The following is an 18,462-nucleotide window of genomic DNA, read 5'->3' as shown; positions in this document are numbered from 1 at the left end:
GTGGCGTGCTGCGCCGGGATGTCATCACAGTGCGCGTCGCTACTGTACACACCCACGCCACGTTAGGGTTACATGCTTTCCATCTGTCCGACCTCCGTAACCTCACATCAAAACAATACCAATGGATCGCTTCAGAAACGCTTTCGCGTCGCCTACCCCCACCAGCAACAACGCATATACCCCCGTGGATCCGCGTGCAGGGCTGTTCGATCCGCGGCGAGGTGCTCCGCAGCAGCAGCAAGCTCCTCGAGGTGTTCCTCCTCCGCCCAAGCAGTACAGGGATGTTCCTCCTCCTCCACAGCGATCCCAGCAGGGTTCAGGTTTCTCGAGTAGAGTTCTCCGCGTCAACAAGATCCCTTCAGATGAGATGGCTATCATGAACGTCATCGCGGTATCACCGAGCGACTTCCCACCGGACGTGGGTCATATCATCATTGACGATCAATACGTTTTGGCTGCACAGTGAGTTGCTGAACTGCCTTCTGATGGCATACATGCTAATGATCTTGTGTTCAGAGCCGTTCCTGCTGTGGCACCAGGGACCCTCGGAGCTTCTTTCCTTCAGCGTGAGTGGGCGGCTTGGTCATTGAACCAGGAGGTCACTGTTGCATCTTACGATCCGTTTGCTCGTGGTGATGCAGTATACCTCGGTACTCTTGATGTGGAGCTTAGCTTCATGCGGCCCAACAAGGGTACTGATCAAATGCTGGACCCAGAGGATATGGCACAATTGTTTACAAGGGTATGTCGTAAGGGTGATTGGGTACGGGATGTATGCTAACAGGATTGCACAGAACTACCAACAGCAGATCTTTGCTCCCGGCCAGCGTCTAGTAATTGACTACAAAGCCATTCAATTCCGCTGTCATGTGAAGTCTGTTCAGCTTGTGAATCTCGCCATGAACGAAAAGGCTACTACAGATGCGGCAGTCCATAGCGACCCGCGCGCTCGTGGTGTTCTCACGCCTCAGACGATCATCAATTTCTACAAGGCTCCCGATTCATCGGTCCGCCTCAAGCCCTCGTCGAAGCGTCCAGCTGCTAATGCTATTATCGCTCCTGACTTCAAGTTCGAGGACATGGGTATCGGAGGTCTCGACATGGAATTCGGTGCAATCTTCCGTCGTGCATTCGCGTCGCGTATCTTTCCACCAGGATTGGTCGAGAAGCTTGGTATCCAGCACGTCAAGGGTCTTTTGCTCTACGGCCCACCCGGTACTGGTAAGACTTTGATGGCACGGCAGATCGGAAAGATGCTCAACGCGCGTGAGCCTAAGATCGTGAACGGACCTGAGATCTTGAACAAGTTTGTTGGACAATCCGAAGAGAACATCCGTAAGCTGTTCGCGGATGCTGAGAAGGAGCAGAAGGAGAAGGGCGATGAGTCTGGTCTTCACATCATCATCTTCGATGAATTGGATGCTATCTGTAAGCAGCGTGGAAGCAAGAACGACGGAACTGGTGTCGGTGACTCTGTGGTAAACCAGCTCCTTGCTAAGATGGACGGTGTTGATCAGTTGAACAACATCCTCATCATTGGTATGACCAACCGAATGGACATGATTGACGAGGCGTTGCTCCGTGCTGGTCGTCTTGAGGTGCATATGGAAATCTCATTGCCTGACGAGAGCGGGCGCGTTCAGATTTTGAAAATTCACACGGCCAAGATGCGTGATAACCACATCATGGCACCTGACGTTGACATCGAGGAGTTAGCCTCGCTTACCAAGAACTTCACTGGTGCTGATATTAGTGGTTTGGTGAAGAGTGCCTCTTCCTTTGCTTTCAACCGCCATGTTAAGGTGGGAACAATGGCGGGTGTGTCTGAGGATATTGAGAACATGAAGGTGACGAGGGATGATTTCATGCATGCCCTTGAGGAAGTCAAGCCGGCTTTCGGTGTTTCCGAGGAGGAACTTGCCACCTGCATCCAAAACGGCATTGTCTCCTTCTCTTCAGGCATCGAGAACATCCTTCAGGAGGGTCGTCTGTTCATTCAGCAGGTCCGTCAATCAGAGCGCACGCCACTTGTGAGTGTGTTGATGCACGGTCCTTCTGGCTCCGGAAAGACAGCGTTGGCGGCTAGTATCGCCATGGCTTCCGAATTTCCTTTCGTGAAGCTCATTTCTCCTGAAAGTATGATTGGTTACACCGAAGCTTCAAAGGTGGCCGCAATTAACAAGGTCTTCAACGACTCGTACAAGAGCCCGCTGAGTGTGGTAGTTGTGGATAACATCGAACGTCTGCTGGATTGGGTCCCCATTGGCCCAAGATTCTCAAACGCTGTCCTGCAGGCGTTGATGGTGTTGCTAAGGAAGCAGCCGCCGAAGGTAAGATTCAATTCCGTAACGGTGAAGTATCTGGCTAATTGCGTATATAGGGACGTCGACTCCTCATCCTTGCTACGACCACTGAGAGGTCTGTCCTTCAGCAGATGGACCTCCTGTCCTGTTTCGACTCTGATCTTCCTGTTCCCACCGTGAACACGGAGGAGGAGCTTGCCCATGTACTGAAAACGACGGATGCCTTCTCTGAGGCTGAGGTCCGTGGTATCACGCAGGAGTTGGAGGGTCTTACGGGCTCGAATCACGTTGGTGTTGGCATCAAGAGAATTTTGACGATGATTGAGACGGCGAGACAAGATGAGGATGCGCCGGGCAGGTTCGTCGAGTTGACGAGCAAAGCAATTGCCCAGGCAGGACGTATGTAACAGTAAGACGAATATATCTCGGTATCGGAATTTGTATGCTATGAATTTTCCACTGTCTTCACGATCCTCGATCCTTGCATTCCTTTGAACTCGATGTCGACGAATTAAGTTGGTCATGAAGTTGCAGCGAGGCGTGTCGTCGTCGCGCAGCTTGCAGCTCCACAGCAAACACGCGACGTCCCATATAAGCATACCAAGAACAGAGCAGGGAACAGTCATTCAGCATCAGCATCGCATTCAATTAGCATATTTCACCCTTCGCCTTCTTCATTTGTCAACCACAGTACCTCTGTCTCTTCATGCAATAGCTGCCATCAGGTCTCGACATACACAGCAGCAGTCCTTGAGCAGTATACCCCGGTAGGAGCGAACTTACATGGGCTTCATCACACGCGGGGACTTTGGCAACGCGTACCAGAAGATCAAATCGGTTTCCATCTCGGGATCATGTCCGGTCTTGCTGTTCGTCTCTCTGGATGCGGACGCGTTGTGCGCCTGCAAGATGCTATCGGTACGTGTTTGTGGTGCTCAGGGTATCCAGGACATGAGAGACGCATGCGAGCTCTCGTGTTACGGCTTTGACGTGTACTTTTGAGGGCCTTTTTGCTGACGTGTAGCGCAGGGCATGCTCAAAGCAGATTATATCCCCCATGAGATTCATCCGGTAACAGGATGGGACGATCTAAGCGTTGCACGGGAAAGGCTAATCGAGAACAATATTGATGTAAGGTCTTCCTTCTCTGGCTTCAACCACATACTCATTTGCGACATAGCTACGGTATATCTTCATGCTGGGCTTCGGTAATACCATGGACTTGTGCGATCTCTTTCCTGTCAGACCCGATGTGGTTGTGTACGTCATTGACTCTCATCGTCCGTACAATCTTGCAAACTTATTTGGTGAACACGATAACATCAAAGTGTTTGACGATGGAGAAGTGGCTGAATTGGGCAGTGAGAAGAAGGCCATGCAGGCCTTATTTGATATGGAGAAGGAAGGCCTGCTTGGTGAGAATGGAGAGTTGAGCGATACGGACGATGAAGATGAGGAGGACAGCGAAGATGACGACGACCGCGACAATGGCGGAGACAACGGAGCAGATGAGGAGGAGGAACCTATGTCATCAAATGGCAAGCGAAAATCCCCTTCGGCAGACTCGGACCAGGACGAGGATGATCCAGCCGATGAATCTGACTCTGCAGAACCCCCTCGTCAGCGACGCAAGACGTCTCCGACAACATCAGCGCCTGCGACACCTCAGAAAAAGACCGGTAATCCCCGGAAAGAGCTGCGGCGAGTGTACCGCAAAAACCTCACAAGGGTCAATGAATACTATGGCAGAGGATCGTGGTTCGGCGAGGGCGCTGCCGCATTAGTATTTTCTATGGCGTCAGATCTTGGACGTGAAGACAACGAGATGCTGTGGTGCGGAATTGTCGCTCTGGCGTACCAGCAAACGCACGGTCGTGTGAAAAGCGATGAGCAGTACGATCAGTACTACCTTCATTACAGGGATGAAGTACAACGCTTGAACCCTCCTAATCTGAGCCATAGTTTGCGAAGTCGATTGGGATCGAAAAAGTCTGCAAGTGATACATCTATTCGAACGGAACAAGAGTTCCGGTTCATGATGGTGCGGCACTGGTCGCTTTATGATGCAATGCTCCATTCACCGTATCTCGCTACCCGGTTGCAAATTTGGGATGAGACGGGAATCCGACGTTTTCACAAGATGCTTGCGAAAATGGGATTTTCACTACAGCAATGTAGGCAGACCTACACGCACATGGATGTTGATCTGAAGCGTGCCCTAAAGGATACTTTGCAGAAAGTTAGTCCGGTGTATGGCTTGGATGATGTCGAATATCCTAGTTTCGTCCGAGAATGGGGATATAAGTGCACCTTAAGTGCCAGTGATGCCGCGTACGCTCTAAGTGCCCTTCTCGAAGCTGGAAAGGGAGGTGTAAAGAATCCACTGGCAAATGGAGGACCCAAGCACAACGAGAATGCGTCGAATAACCCCACGGAGAAACGAGACGAGGAAGAGGCGGCCCAAGAAGATAGCTGGATTCAGCACTTTTGGGATGCTTGGGATGCACTAAGCAGGTATGTACACACGAACCTTGTCGGTGTGTGATGATCAAGCTAACATATGTGACTTCCAGTGTTGATGCCCTGCGAAAAGCTTTGACCACTGCAATGGATTTACAGCGTGCAATTGTCCGCACTGGTACTTCAATCATTGATAAGCGTGGGATCAAGCGCCTGCAGTCCTTTCGCATGGCTGTTGTCAGGGAAGGCCCTGATGTCTTGATCTTGGGTCATCCGGGCGCGTTGACGAAGCTTGCGCTTTGGGTGGCCGAAGCGATCAACGAGCAGGAGAAGGAACATGGGCGTGTCAACACTCTTCCTTTCGTCATCGCCCTTCTCAACGAAGCGACGGACAGTTTCCTGGTTGTTGGAACTGACACTGTAGCCCCAAATTCTCCAGTTGGTGCACGACAGAACAAATTTGGCAACGCGTTCCACGAGGTATCTCAGTCCAATGCAGCGCGCAGCCGACTGAAGGGTTTCGAAGCCAGCGTTGTCGAAGTGAGAAGAGAAGGTAAGCCACATTTACACAGCGCCACTTTGTGAATACTGACCGTGATCCAGATGTCGGTCCCTTCTTCGAACAGTTGAGCATGCACGCATTGCGGTAGTCGATGTCGGCAATTGGACGGTATTTTCGGCGTTATCTTTGAGTTATGTATGGGGTTGTGGGCTTTGCATGATTTGGTTGCATATTTGGCCGTGTGCATGAAAGTTTGGGTTATACCAGGTTGTCGGTGTCTGTCCTAGCGATTCATAATTAGAGAATTCATAACCACGTTTGTGCAGAATGTTAGCCAATTCGTTCGGCGGAGGTTTAGTCATTAGCGGAGTTAGATATAATGGCCTCTGTATGGCAAAATCCCTACGTATATGAAAATCAAGGATCACCAATTTATTACTGATATCGATCCTGGACGCATTGCTTGAAAAATAACGGCTTAACCTTTGATGATTCCACAGTTTGATTCCACATAATCCTTGACAACTTTGGGCATAACCCATGCTCACGTACGGCTTAATCCATGACTGTGTTCGTGTTGAGGAACATACAGAGGACGAAAATCGGGTTCGTGATCCATGACGGGAATCTGGATTGTGAGTCCTAACCGTGATGTGGTTCACAATCCTTGACGCTAAATCCATGGAAAAAGCCAGCCAGGGTTTATGGTCCATAAGATTTTTCTGGCTTAATCCGTGGATATATCAAGGATCGTAAGATATGATTTTGTCTGATATTTCTGCCCGGATTATAATCCATGACTGATCCCAGTGGAATCCACGATCTCGCGTTGGGAATTATGGGCGCACTTTCCCAGATTTGAGTTAACTAATTCAGAATTTTCATTTTCATAGGGACGCTCGCTTTCTACAATGAGGCGTGTCCACGAACGAACCTGCACGTGTGGTATGTGTCAGTGGACCAGCGTGATTTTGGTCTACAATTCCAATCTCCAGTATCCATATCAAATGTCTGGAATTGATAGTCATATTTTCGGGCGTCCCAGCTGGCTCAGACGTTTTCTTCGATTTTTTCACGAGAATCCCAAAAACCTCACGTGTGTCGGGATGGTTGCGTTCACGTATCATAGAGAGATTGTGTGAATAGAGTTTGAGAATGATTCTCAGAAAATGACAGCTTGGGTGAGGTGAATTTGTTGCGAGGCTATATCCCATGAAGATCCATGAGCACAAGAAGTCAGGGTAAAGGGGTATATCGGTTGTAGTAGTAGTATGTATGTCATGCAGCCTTGATCCACCGACTGTATGCCCTGCCCCTCGTGTGCACGCCTCTCAGATCCTGTACGCACCCCTTGGTCAAGCACCCTTCCCTCAACCATCATTCCATTGATTGATTTTGAACCAATTGCAAGCACATCCACTGCACAAGCTTGCTTTACTTTGTCACGATCCAGGACCCTCCTCCGCAATTGAACTGGGCACCTTCACCTTGTTTCGAAGGAGCGTGAATGAGCCCGGGCATCAGCTGGAACCTAATTACAACTGCGGCGACTATGGTAGGTGAGCGTGATCACTGCTGCTGTGTAGATGCTGCAGATTGGAATTGCTCGATATCCTCTGCAATAAGCCGGTTTTGACCTCGTTCCTTCGTATATACATATGTGTGATAACGGCCCATGTACACATGTCTCTGCTCTTCCAATAATATGTTCATGCATATGGGATTTTCGAGTACCAAAATCCCGCCCTATGACGCGAGTTGCCAGGCTTAATTTAAACCCATTTACTCCTAACAAAATGCGTAATGCAAGTCAAAATCCTGGATTAGGCAAGGATTGCTGAACATTGACCTTGTAGCATAATCAACATACATGACCGTTGACTGTTATGGTATAGTGCATGGCTGTGTTTTCGCTGTGCAGGAAAGTGTATTTATAAACTAGAAAACCCCACCTCTTTGGAAATTCCGCAAACCCTTAAGTCCCTAAATGTACTCCTGAGCAGCAAAGTTCAAGCAAGAACAGGTATGAATGAGATCTTCTTGTACAAGACTGAGCTTGCGCTAACATTTCGAGTCATAGGGCCATTTATTTACAGCTGATTTACCCTACAAAGTGACACATTATGTTCTCAAATAGCACGTAATCAGTCTGCTAACAGTCATGTAAATGGACATGTAACTTACAGGCTACTCAGTTTGTAAACCAAGACCAGGTAGCAGGTAAATTACAGAACAGTGATCATGCAAATTACAGACCTAGACTCAAGCATACCAGCTGAAGTTCTACAGCTACGCTTCAGGAATCAGGGCGTTTGATGGGGTTATAATAGAGCGATATTCTTTATCCTTATACGGTATTATGGTAGTAGTAATGCGACTGTATAATTCGTCCTTGTGTAATGTCCATGGTGCACGTACGTGGTACGTAACGTCTCCGGCGAAAGTCGCAAAATCATCCAACCAAGCGTCTCAACGGTACTGGCATGTCATTCTCTGAAAGACCGATGGTCGATCACGGCCACATCGCCTTCCTCAAGCTCATCCTCCAGCTCCTCCTCTTCAAATAGATTTTCAGGGTAGCCGTCGGTCTCCAACTCAAAGGATCTGGCCCTGGATGCGTTGATCTCATCAGTAACCTGGGCCCATGGTATAAATCATAGATTCAGCCTGTTAGGGTGATATATGTATATGGATACATATACATTCCATGTCGTTTGGTGTCGATGTTATGCACTTGATCTGTGATAACCTCTCCCGCCTATTGTACAACCTCTGGGATGGTCGTCTTCCTGCGGGGACTCATGCGAAGGCCCCGGATCTTGCTCCCGGGAAGTTGCCGGCAAGAGAACACGGGCCGCTTGAACGGACCGATGATACCGGTGATCCTGACGCAGATCCTGTCGCACCGGTCGGCCCGCCAGCCGCTGAAAGACCTGCTCCTCGTGTTCCAAGAGAGGCCGGTCCGGCGAGAACGACGAAGAAGGCACGTGCTAAGGATCCGTGGGTGCTCACCTCCAAGATGTGGGAGGAGATTGGTGAGGATATGAGGGCATGCCGCCGGCGTATCCCAAATCAACTTGGAAGGGCGCCTAGGAACATTGCAAAGAACTCGGCAGGGTTCAAGGCAACAGAATGGTCTTTGTGGCTTTCTCTGTACTCAGTTCCCCTGCTCTCCGGGCGCCTTCCTGATGAGTATTTGGCGAACTGGGAGAAGGTATGTGAGGCCTACAACATGTCAATCGCTTTCGAGATCACTGTGGATGAACTCACCAAGATTCGGAGGATCTTTAAGGAGTTCGTCTTGGAATACGAACGCTTATACTACCAGTACGATTACAACAGGATGTCAGCATGCCCTTCATCGATACACATGCTCCTCCACGTCGCTGATTGCATTGAATGGCTGGGGCCTGCTTGGGTCTTCTGGGTTTTCGCAATGGAGAGAATGAATGGAATGGTTGTGCCTAAGGCTCGGTCTCGCTCTGAACTCAACAAGAGTCTTGCCAATGCCGTCCTCCTCGACGAACAGTTGAAACTCTTCGGATACATCAGAACCACTACCCCGGTCTTCTCCATGTCAGTCAAACCTTCGCCTATACACACCTGCACATATGAGACGCCCTCCGGCTGGTTCATGAAACCCGAAAAGCTCATTCAACTCAGCTGTACCGCTCATCGACATCTCGTGGACTACCTTCAAGAGCTGGATGTGCGGATCAAGGCAGATCAGGTGGATAAGACTGTTCGTGCCTACAAGCGCTTCCAGCTTTGCGAGGGAGGAGATTTAATCGGTTCCTACGAGAGTCAGCGTAAAAGCGACAAAACCCGCGCCTCCAACATTGTCTTTTACACACATGACTCTGATTTCGGTACGGAAGTCTTCTTTGGCGAGGTTATGCTGTTTGCAAGACCATTGGTGAGGCGTGTGTACTACCCTTTGGCGTACATTCGGTGTTATGGTCCTGCTCAGCTTCGTCGTGGCCGTTTCTTTGTGGTTGACACTCAACCGCCTGGGAATTTACACGAGTGGGTGAACATACGGCAAATCAAGAGGGTTGTTGGCACCTTGACTACTCAGCCATTGATTGACGAGCTTAGGGGAGATGCAGTCAAGCCTGCGTGGATCATCGATAGAGAGACATTTGCGTGGAACAATGCGGCTAGGTTGTTAATCGACTGATTAGTACTACTTGTCTATACATCCATGGCCACGTCAACGTTTGTCAGCTGCCGTTTCCACGTTGGCCAGCTAGAAAAATCCTAGTTGTGTTTCCACGTCCGTCAACTAGGATCTGCATCCTGTGTTTCCACGTTATAACTAAGAGGCCAGCTAGGATTTTCTTAGTTGCGTTTCCACGTTGGCCAGCTAGGATTTTCCTAGTCATGGAAAAAATCCACTACGTTTCCACGCTGGCAACTAGGAAATTCCGCGCTGCCTAACAACCAACGAGGTAAATCCACGTTGGGCTGGGTCGTAGGGAAGGATGACGTCGAATCCGATTGTGGACTCATCGTGGATTATATAGAATTGCGGCGTGCACTACATGCCAGATACCCTCGAGGACAATGCCAAATCATACCTATATAGGGGGGGATCGTGACAGGTGACACAAAATCTCATTATTGATTAAGCTGAAGCTTTTCATGCCAAATATCCTTCTAAGTCCTTTGACAAAAATGGGTAAAGTCTCATTCAGTCAGCTGCACAAGCGCTTGAATTGTCGGATCGTCTCAGAAATGCGCGTTACATGTACTATACCAGTTTTGCACCTAGCACGCCCTGGCTTATATTCTTCGATAGATCACTTGGAGTATGTGCCCGACATATGCATCTCCCAGCACTGTTCCGTGAATATTATGTGAGTAGGTCTGGGCCCAATGCTAGATGAATTGTTCTGGATAGTCCCCACGAAGTCAAAAATCATGAACTATACGAAATAAAACCATGAATTATGCGGAATGATATCATGGATTAACCGGAATTTTGTAATCCATGATTCTCACAACCACGGCCGTAGGGCAGATGAGACAAAGAATGTGAAGCCGTGAAATAGTCCTAGAAAATTTCGATCATATACATTGGCATGCTACTACCACCCATGTCCGGCATGAACTTGAGAGCTTCTGTCCCTACGAGACCCCCAAACTCTACCAAACACGACTATAAAATAGTCATAAAATTATCCAGTATCACGAATAGAGTTATTCGAGTTAGTGGGATATTCTGGGCACAATCTGGATTGACAATTCGTCTTGAAAGTAGAATTTTTTATACGGTTTACCAACACTACACTGTTATAATATTCTACCTCATGACTGCACACTGCACAGACGTGACATTCATTGGTCCCATCTATCACAGGTCATCAATCTAGGCCCATTGATGTTATTGAAACTTGAATAAGACCCGAAATTTCAGAAGTCCAACCTTGCCTCAATTCCCACTGTCATCACACATATGCATACCATGACGTTTCCTCTCATCTCTCCTTTGTCCACTCAGTCGAAACAAGCTCATCGTCTTCATCATCATCGTCAACGTCAAACTCCGGATCATCTTGGAAACTGCGATTGGATGTGTATCGATTTGATGCTCCTAAAGTGCGCAAGGTCTTCTTTCTGGGCTGTTTCCTACCACGAACCTTCATTGCCATTGGGTCAGGGCGGGTCAGTAAAAACTGATGAGTAGTCGTTTTACTGTTGCTGTCAACAAAGTGCGGGACTCACCCGAATAAGAGGAGACATCAAGCAAGAGTGTCGAGATTAAACAACCATCATGTTAACCTTTCAGCAACAGCGATCATGTGCCCAGTTTGGGTTGACACGATACAAGCCACAGCATCGGGAGAACAGATGGGAGAGGACCAGGGAGGCGTAGAAGTTGGTGATTTCGATGGGAGAGAGCCAGGGACTCGTACATCGATGGGAGAGGACCAGGGAGGTGTAGGATTCGATGCTTTTGTCAGTCAGTTGTGAGACACCCAGGGAGATTGAGACGTTGATGGTGGTGGGTTCCTGGTTGGTGCTGAGGACTTGGTGAAATCTACCAGCGCACCAGTAGTGCTCACATGTCACTCTCGAGAGGCGCAGGCCAAAGAACCGCCACCAAAGACCATTGAGCCTCGTCGATCCATCAAAGACCCTCCTCCCTCCTCCCTCGAAGACCCATGAAATCTAGCCAGTCTCACGATCCAAACCCGTCAAATAAGGTATTCGTGTACCATGAATTGGAATTCCACTCTACTTGAATACTTTCCCACTTTATTCGCGTCTTTCGTACAGTTGAATGGCTTGTTCGAGTGCCTTTGCTGGAAGTGGAACATGTTAATCCATATTTGTGCAATCACGAATCAGGTATTCGTGACAGTCGAATTCGGGGGGCTCGCAGGGTGTGTTGTACATGTGCTCACTGGTCACGTAATTTAACATCAAATGCATTTCACGCCATCGTTAAGCATACCAACCACCTCTTTGTCGTTATTATCGTTGGACAAACAGCATCGGTACTTTTCAGATGCCCACGGTGCGGCAATTAAGGTTCGTGCGGCTTGCATGCGCATGGACGTCAACCGAACCCTGGGGCCCGAGGGAAGAGCGAAAACACTGACCGGCTCAACAAATATGCAACGGACACACAATCACCAAAGAACAAAGACGGAGCAGGGCCTGGACTACTTCTCGGTGAAGAGGTCAGCTTCATCTACTTTGACGTATCGCGGGACGACTGACGTGTCCTTTAGTCCACCACCAGCTCAAACTGCCTTGTCCTCGGTCGCGTTATCGCTCCTAGCGGCTACTTCAATCCTGGCAAGTGCGGTTAACGGATCGGGATCAATACCCATAGCGTTTGCAGGGACAACGTCATTATGTGTTGCTGCCTTGGGCTGGTACGCGCTCAGGAGAGACAAGAGAAAGGTTAGAGCTACCCGAGGCAATCGACGGGCATGGACTGACTCGAAACACAGGCGGCCTATTTTTCGCGTTTAAAGAGTCTGCCTGACCTTCTCTTAGCTGCGCAACTTGCTGCTGCGGTCTCGTTGATGCTCTTTGCAACATCCTGCCTTGGTGCGAGTAGATCAACTATGGCTTTCCTCATTGCGTGCGCCGGATTCGATGTACGAACGATTCGGATGAAGGAGAGATACATGCTTATGGGCGTTTGGCTGGTGTCCATCCTCGTGGATCTCGTACTATTATCAGGTACCGTCCACTTTCAATCCATTTAACGTACATCCGCTAACGGCAGCACACAGAGACACCGAGCATGATATTCAGCGGACACGCAGCCCTCTTCAGCGCCGTGTATATCTGGATCACACAGATTGATGACAGGCATCACGACGAGTTTGTTTTAAGCACGGCAGGTGCCTTCACCTTCGTCGTATCACTGGGACAGAGCGCGTTCTCCGAAGGCGCAACTCTAGCGACTGTACCCTTCATAGCATGCAGCGTCACCAACGCCATGTTCCTCATTTGCAGACAAGCTATGGCACCGGCTATCAACCCTCGTTCCATTGTCGAACACGGGTGGCCCGCTGGTGTGACACTCGCCATCACCGGGTCTTGGGCTCTCGGAAGGAAGAACTGTGGCCTTGCAGAAGTTGCTGTCACAGGAGCCATCTATTGGGGTTAGTCCACTATCTATGCTGTGCGTACATATGAACTGATCCAATGTTGCAGTTATCCTTACAATCATTGCACGGCACGTTGAGATTGCTCAGACGCCGGGTATTGCAAACACACGTGTCCATGCACATAGGCATTTGGATCAGAAGAAAAGTACGGCATTGGATACCTATATCGCACCAATTCTTGCTGTGGATGATTCCCGTAAGTGCAGTTGTCTACTTCATCACCTCGGACCACTCATGCTCTTTAGGTCAAATCTTCTACTTCCTCCTTTTGAACCTATCCTTCATGTTCGTGCAGATGCTATACGGTATTTGGAGCAACAGTTTGGGGCTCGTATCTGATAGTATTCATATGGCTTTTGTAAGTCTGATCCCGCACTCCGAACCGTTCAGAACTGACTAAGGACCAGGATTGCTTGGCATTAGCTGTGGGACTACTTGCTGCAGTCATGAGTAAATGGCCAAGTTCTGCTGCATACCCCTATGGATTTGCAAAGATGGAGGTCCTCAGTGGTTTTGCAAACGCAATTTTCCTAGTTCTCATCTCTATCTCGATCGTGTTTGAGGCGATCGACCGCTTGTCCGAACCGCCTGAGATGAACACCGACAAGCTGCTGCTGGTCAGCGCTTTAGGTTTAGGTGTCAATCTTGTCGGGATCTTTGCTTTCAATCATGGGTAAGCTTTCTGTCCCAAACTACGCATTCCGAAGTTTCTAACGAGAAACAGTCATGCCCACGGTCACAGTCACGGCGGCCACAGTCACGGCGGCCACAGTCACGGCGGCCACAGTCACAGCGATAGCCATGGCCATGGCCATAGCCACAACCACGATCATTCGCATGAGCATTCACACGCGCAAGACTCGCACTCCCACTCGACCACCGGAGGGCATGATCATCACCATGATCATGATTGCCATCATGACCATGCACCCACTCACAACCACAGTCATGCTGGGCATAGTCACCACGGACACGACCACAACCACAACATGCAAGGTATATTCTTGCATATTCTTGCAGATACCATGGGAAGTGTTGGCGTTATCGTGTCAACTCTTCTTATCAAATGGACCGGATGGACAGGTTGGGACCCTGTTGCATCGCTGATGATTGCATTCCTCATCACTGTTTCTGTACTACCACTTATTGCTTCATCTGGAAAGGCGTTACTTATCACTTTGTCACAAAGTCAAGAGCATGCATTGCGGGATGCTTTGGCAGATGTCAGTATTATGAAAGGTGTTCTAAGTTACAGTGAGCCGCGGTTCTACCCTATCGGTGAGAACCTCAGCGGGTCTGTAAAAGTGAAGGTCGGCATTGATGGCGACTTGGAGACGGTAAGGGAGAAGGTAGAGAAGAAGCTGCGCGAGAGCGTACCTGGGCTCAAAGAGCTCGTTGTACAAGTTGAGAGGGGCGTTTAGACATAGACATCATCTAGGGTGTCCGGGGGAACAGGGAGAAAGAACAAAACGATATAACGTGACATTGGCAAAACTACTTAGTTATTTCCAAATTCCTCAGCGGCGTACAACGAGGGTAATAGGAAGTGGTGTGTCGGTAACTCCCAAGTTTAGCTCATTGCTCCTTAATCAACCAACTCCAGCACGATAGCCGAGGCACCTCCTCCACCATTGCAGATACCGGCAACACCTCGCTTGCCGCCCTTGTGTCGGAGTACGCTGATCAGCGTGTTGACGATTCTGCTACCGGAAGCACCAATGGGATGGCCCATTCCAACGGCACCACCGAAAACATTGAAAACATCTGGTCCCAACTCGAGCAGTTTCATATTTACCAACCCAACGGCGGAGAAAGCCTCATTCACTTCGTAGTAGTCGATGTCCTTTGCGGTAAGACCAGCATGCTTGATCGCCTTCGGAATGGCAAGAGCGGGGGAAGTAGTAAACTTGATGGGATCCTGAGCGGCTTCACCCCATCCAAGAATCTTAGCCAATGGCTTAAGGCCAAGACGCTTGATCTCCTTCTCAGACACAAGGATCGTAGCACTTGCTCCGTCGCTGATGGGCGAGGCATTAGCCGCCGTGACAGTGCCATCCTTGGAGAACACGGGCTTCGCGCCCCGAAGCTTATCGACGTTCAGCCTTGTAGCCTCCTCATCCTGCTCCATCCTCTTGTTTGGCTTTCCTCGACCTTGTGGAACCTCAATTGCGGCAATCTCGTCCGCAAAGTATCCCTTCGTGTTCGCCTCGCCGATGCGCTCATAACTCCTGATGGCATATTCATCTTGCATTTCTCTTGTCAAACCATATTCGTTGGCGCATACATCTCCAGCAATACCCATGGCGCTGTTGTCGTAGGCGTCACTAAGTCCATCACGGACGATTCCGTCGATGAGCTGAGTGTGGCCGTAACGGGCACCGGATCGAGCCGTTGTAGAGTAGTAGGGCGTATTCGTCATGCTTTCTGCTCCTCCTGCTGCAACAACCTCATTCTCACCAAGGAGAATGGACTGCGCACCGAAGATGATGGACTTCATTCCTGACGAGCACACCTTGTTCACTGTCGTGCAGACAGTCGAAGAGGGAAGGCCTGCACCAAGGGCGACTTGACGAGCGGGAGCCTGTCCCAAGTTTGCTGACAAGACGTTTCCGAGGAAAACTTCGGTCGGCTTGACATCAGGAACTTTGTCGAGGGCCGCTTTGTAAGCGTGAATGCCGAGCTGAACGGCGGAGAACTTGGCCAATCCACCTTGGAAGGTGCCAATTGGCGTTCTGGCGATGGAGGCGATATAGACAGCGGACATTGCTGACGGTATTCTGGGTATAATGGTCGTAAATGCAGCTTGTCGATGGAGGTTAGGGGATGTATGCTCGGACGTCGGAGTACTCCGCAACCCCGCAATTCATGGCTGGAGCGGCTACGGCTACCGTACGTGCATGTGTGTGAAGCACTGCGGGAACAGTCGTCAATGGCCATGGGTAAAGAGCAGATAAATTAACTATAGCGAGAGATTCTAACTACCACAACTCACATCGGTCCTTGTTCTTCTTGCAGCCAAACGCCTTCGCAAACTCCGGAGAATTGGCAACAGCTGCCAAGACACGAACGTTACGAGGCGAGTGTTCGTCCGTTCTCACCTGCTGAACGGCTTGAGCAGGTCTTGCCTTTCCGCACCAGAATCTGCTGAACGACACATAGAAGAGCTGCTCGGGTGTAAGGTCAATACCCGGAAGCTTCTGATCCCTGTCCTTCCGCTTAAGACCCTTCTGCTCCTTCTTCCAAGCGTTGTAAGCCGCACGAATACCTCCATTATCGGCCAAATTCTCACCCAAAGTAAGCTTTCCGTTGACGTGGACTTCCTCACCATCAGGACCCTTGACTGAGTAGTTCGAGTACTGGTTTACAAAGCAAGGAGTCCGCTTCTCAAACTCGGCAACGGTAGCATTTGACCACCAATCACGCATCTTACCCGTCTCGTCAAAGTGGCGACCAAGGTTGTCGAATGCATGCCCTGTCTCGTGACCACTACGTAGTATCGTTAGCAGGTAGCCACCGGCGGAAGAGTAGAACGACTCACATGACAGAACCAATGGCGCCGTAGTTGATGTACGACGGGTACTTGGCGTCAAACATTGGCTTGGACAAGATACCAGCTGGGAAGACCAACTCATTACCGGGTGGGTTGTAGTACGCGTTAACGGTGTAGGGGGTCATGAGCCAGCGGTCGTGATCCACCGGCTTTCCAATCTTCTTCATATCCTTGTTGAACTCAATGTGGGAGGCACGGAGGTAATTACCGAAAAATCTAGGACGGGATGGTTAGCTAGGTCAATGCAGATAGGAAAACTTGAAGACATACTCGTCAGGCTCGATACGCAGCATCTCGTAGTATTCAGCCAAACTGATAGGGTCATCAAGGTTGGGAGACTTGGTAGGGTATCCAATCTTAGTCACCAATGCCCTAGCCTTCTTGGCGGACATGTCCTTTGTCTCATCATCCACCCAGTCAAGCTTACGCAGATGGTCGACGAAAGCTTCCTTAACGTTATTGACCAGGCTCTCAGCCTTCTCCTTGGATCCTTGACTAAACTGACGCTGAACGTAATAACGACCGGCCAAGAAACCAACAGTCTCATCGACCTGGTTGATACAGGTCTTCCAGCGAGCAGACTTAGTCTCCGGGTCTTTGCCTTGCAACTGGTTGCGGAAGCCACGAAGAGGAGCGTAAATGTCGGATGCAAGGTAAGGAGAGTACACCTCCATCACCTTCCACAAAAGATAGTACTGAACTGTTTCCTTAGGAGTCTCAGAGATGATCTTCTCCAGCTTCTGTAGGTATTCAGGTGACCTAATGATGATCTTCTCAGGTAACTCGTGGGCAAGAGACTTCACGACCCTCTCGAGATCGATGGCAGTGACAAGCTTGGCGGCCTCTTGCACCGACATATCATGGTAAGTCGCAACCTCGTCGTTGAGATCCTCGAAGTCAAGGCCAGCCTGGGCAACCTTGTCCTCCAAGTCCACGACAGCCTTAGCAATTTTGCTATACCTGTGCTTCAAAGTGTCTGGATCCGCAATCGAAGAGTCCAAGATCTTCTGGAAAAGCTCGGCAATGGCGTCAACGTACATCTCAACCACTTTCGCATCTTTGTAGTACTCCTTAGAAGGCAAGCCGTTGTCAGGCTGGGCTACACTGAGGATATTATAGTCAGGGTTCTTGGAGTCCTCTCCGACATCCAACTCAAGGAATGGGCTGAGTGAAAGGTGGCTCATGTAAAGGAAGGCCTCGGTCAAGTTTGCGGAGATTGACCCATCCGAGGCAACACCAACCGGATAGTGAAGAATAACCTTGGTAAGAAGGTCTTGAATGGGCTTGGCTCCAAGTGCCTCAACGGCAGACTCGTTCATGCAGGCTTTATAGGTTGCCTGGACTTTCTCGAAGTTCTGTCTGTCCACCAAGTCGTCAGAAGCAGGGAAACCGAAACCATCCTTCGTACTGGAACTGAAGTCTCCTTCCAGAATCTCCCTCATAATGCGCCGACTTTCCTCCACCATAAGGTAAGGCTCTGAAGTAGAACCCTGATCATCCGGAATATCGTGAGATGCAACCCAGTTTCCACAAGCAAACTCATAGAAATCGTCACAGGGTGATGCCGACATGTTGACAGTTTGCAGAATAGAAGCAGCAGTCAGGACACATTCCGGAGTCATACAAACATCAGCGCCATGGCTCTTGTCTCCCTTGTGCTTATGAGGCTTGTCGTGCTTTGGGGGTTGAGAGGGTGCCGGTGCCGGTGCCGGTGGATTATGCTTGCCCTGTCCATGACGGCCGACCAAAATGCCAGCAGCAATTGATCCAAAAACGATTGCGAGTGTTGTGAGAAAGATAAAAATGGTAAGGGCGATGGAATGCTTGGAGACGTCGTAGCCGAAGATCCGAACACCACGGGCTGAGGTGTCATCATCATTATAAGCGTCTGATCTGTCGTCTCTGGGCTCCCCATCGCTCAGCAGTGGAGCCGTATCGCGTGTTTGTGAAGGCATTGATGAACCTTCGACTCCTTCGATTGAATGCCAGACTGGTAACCTTGGAACCTTATCA

At 49.7% G+C, this 18,462-nt stretch overlaps 7 protein-coding genes across 7 annotated transcripts; 4 read left to right on the top strand and 3 right to left on the bottom strand.

Moving 5' to 3' along the window:
* Positions 1–367: 367 nt before the first annotated feature.
* Positions 368–2,717, top strand: SAICODRAFT_72262 (AAA-domain-containing protein; the record flags this gene model as incomplete). The annotated part of the gene is made up of 4 exons (XM_019170750.1): positions 368–462; positions 517–742; positions 795–2,330; positions 2,381–2,717. 4 exons carry the CDS (start codon positions 368–370, stop codon positions 2,708–2,710), a joined length of 2,187 nt encoding a protein of 728 aa, XP_019023098.1. The 3' UTR covers positions 2,711–2,717.
* Positions 2,718–2,866: 149 nt separating this feature from the next.
* SAICODRAFT_72261 (CDC45-like protein) lies at positions 2,867–5,691 on the top strand. The gene is made up of 5 exons (XM_019170749.1): positions 2,867–3,221; positions 3,333–3,434; positions 3,484–4,817; positions 4,877–5,316; positions 5,367–5,691. Exons 1-5 carry the CDS (start codon positions 3,087–3,089, stop codon positions 5,411–5,413), a joined length of 2,058 nt encoding a protein of 685 aa, XP_019023097.1. The 5' UTR covers positions 2,867–3,086; the 3' UTR covers positions 5,414–5,691.
* A 2,281-nt stretch (positions 5,692–7,972) lies between these two features.
* On the top strand, positions 7,973–9,445 carry SAICODRAFT_66633 (uncharacterized protein; the record flags this gene model as incomplete). Its single annotated transcript, XM_019170249.1, has 1 exon — positions 7,973–9,445. One exon carries the CDS (start codon positions 7,973–7,975, stop codon positions 9,443–9,445), a length of 1,473 nt encoding a protein of 490 aa, XP_019023096.1.
* Positions 9,446–10,706: 1,261 nt separating this feature from the next.
* SAICODRAFT_31032 (uncharacterized protein) lies at positions 10,707–11,053 on the bottom strand. Its single transcript, XM_019167820.1, has 2 exons — positions 10,993–11,053; positions 10,707–10,907 (listed from the first exon to the last, which is right to left on the bottom strand). The coding sequence occupies exons 1-2, from the start codon at positions 11,008–11,010 to the stop codon at positions 10,746–10,748; spliced, it is 180 nt and encodes a 59-aa protein (XP_019023095.1). The 5' UTR covers positions 11,011–11,053; the 3' UTR covers positions 10,707–10,745.
* A 1,294-nt stretch (positions 11,054–12,347) lies between these two features.
* On the top strand, positions 12,348–14,320 carry SAICODRAFT_26386 (cation efflux protein; the record flags this gene model as incomplete). Its single annotated transcript, XM_019166932.1, has 6 exons — positions 12,348–12,465; positions 12,519–12,893; positions 12,946–13,095; positions 13,145–13,257; positions 13,307–13,572; positions 13,624–14,320. 6 exons carry the CDS (start codon positions 12,348–12,350, stop codon positions 14,318–14,320), a joined length of 1,719 nt encoding a protein of 572 aa, XP_019023094.1.
* A 164-nt stretch (positions 14,321–14,484) lies between these two features.
* On the bottom strand, positions 14,485–15,707 carry SAICODRAFT_94629 (acetyl-CoA c-acetyltransferase, cytosolic enzyme; the record flags this gene model as incomplete). The annotated part of the gene is made up of 1 exon (XM_019171946.1): positions 14,485–15,707. Exon 1 carries the CDS (start codon positions 15,661–15,663, stop codon positions 14,485–14,487), a length of 1,179 nt encoding a protein of 392 aa, XP_019023093.1. The 5' UTR covers positions 15,664–15,707.
* Positions 15,708–15,877: 170 nt separating this feature from the next.
* On the bottom strand, positions 15,878–18,404 carry SAICODRAFT_59183 (zincin; the record flags this gene model as incomplete). Its single annotated transcript, XM_019169663.1, has 3 exons — positions 15,878–16,385; positions 16,438–16,665; positions 16,720–18,404. The coding sequence occupies 3 exons, from the start codon at positions 18,402–18,404 to the stop codon at positions 15,878–15,880; spliced, it is 2,421 nt and encodes an 806-aa protein (XP_019023092.1).
* Between the last annotated feature and the right edge of the window lie 58 nt (positions 18,405–18,462).

The sequence above is a fragment of the Saitoella complicata genome, assembly GCF_001661265.1.
Source record: "Saitoella complicata NRRL Y-17804 unplaced genomic scaffold SAICOscaffold_17, whole genome shotgun sequence".
Classification (NCBI taxonomy): domain Eukaryota; kingdom Fungi; phylum Ascomycota; class Saitoellomycetes; order Saitoellales; family Saitoellaceae; genus Saitoella; species Saitoella complicata.
The sequence above is the reverse complement of the archived record's forward strand: the minus strand, read 5'-3'. Positions and strand labels throughout refer to the sequence as shown.

Coding starts and splice junctions, on each gene's coding strand:
- SAICODRAFT_72261 (XM_019170749.1), top strand. CDS start 3,087: ATGGGCTTCATCACACGCGGGGACTTTGGCAACGCGTACCAGAAGATC. Junction 3,435..3,483: donor TAATCGAGAACAATATTGAT/GTAAGGTCTTCC, acceptor TTTGCGACATAG/CTACGGTATATCTTCATGCT. Junction 4,818..4,876: donor GCTTGGGATGCACTAAGCAG/GTATGTACACAC, acceptor TGTGACTTCCAG/TGTTGATGCCCTGCGAAAAG.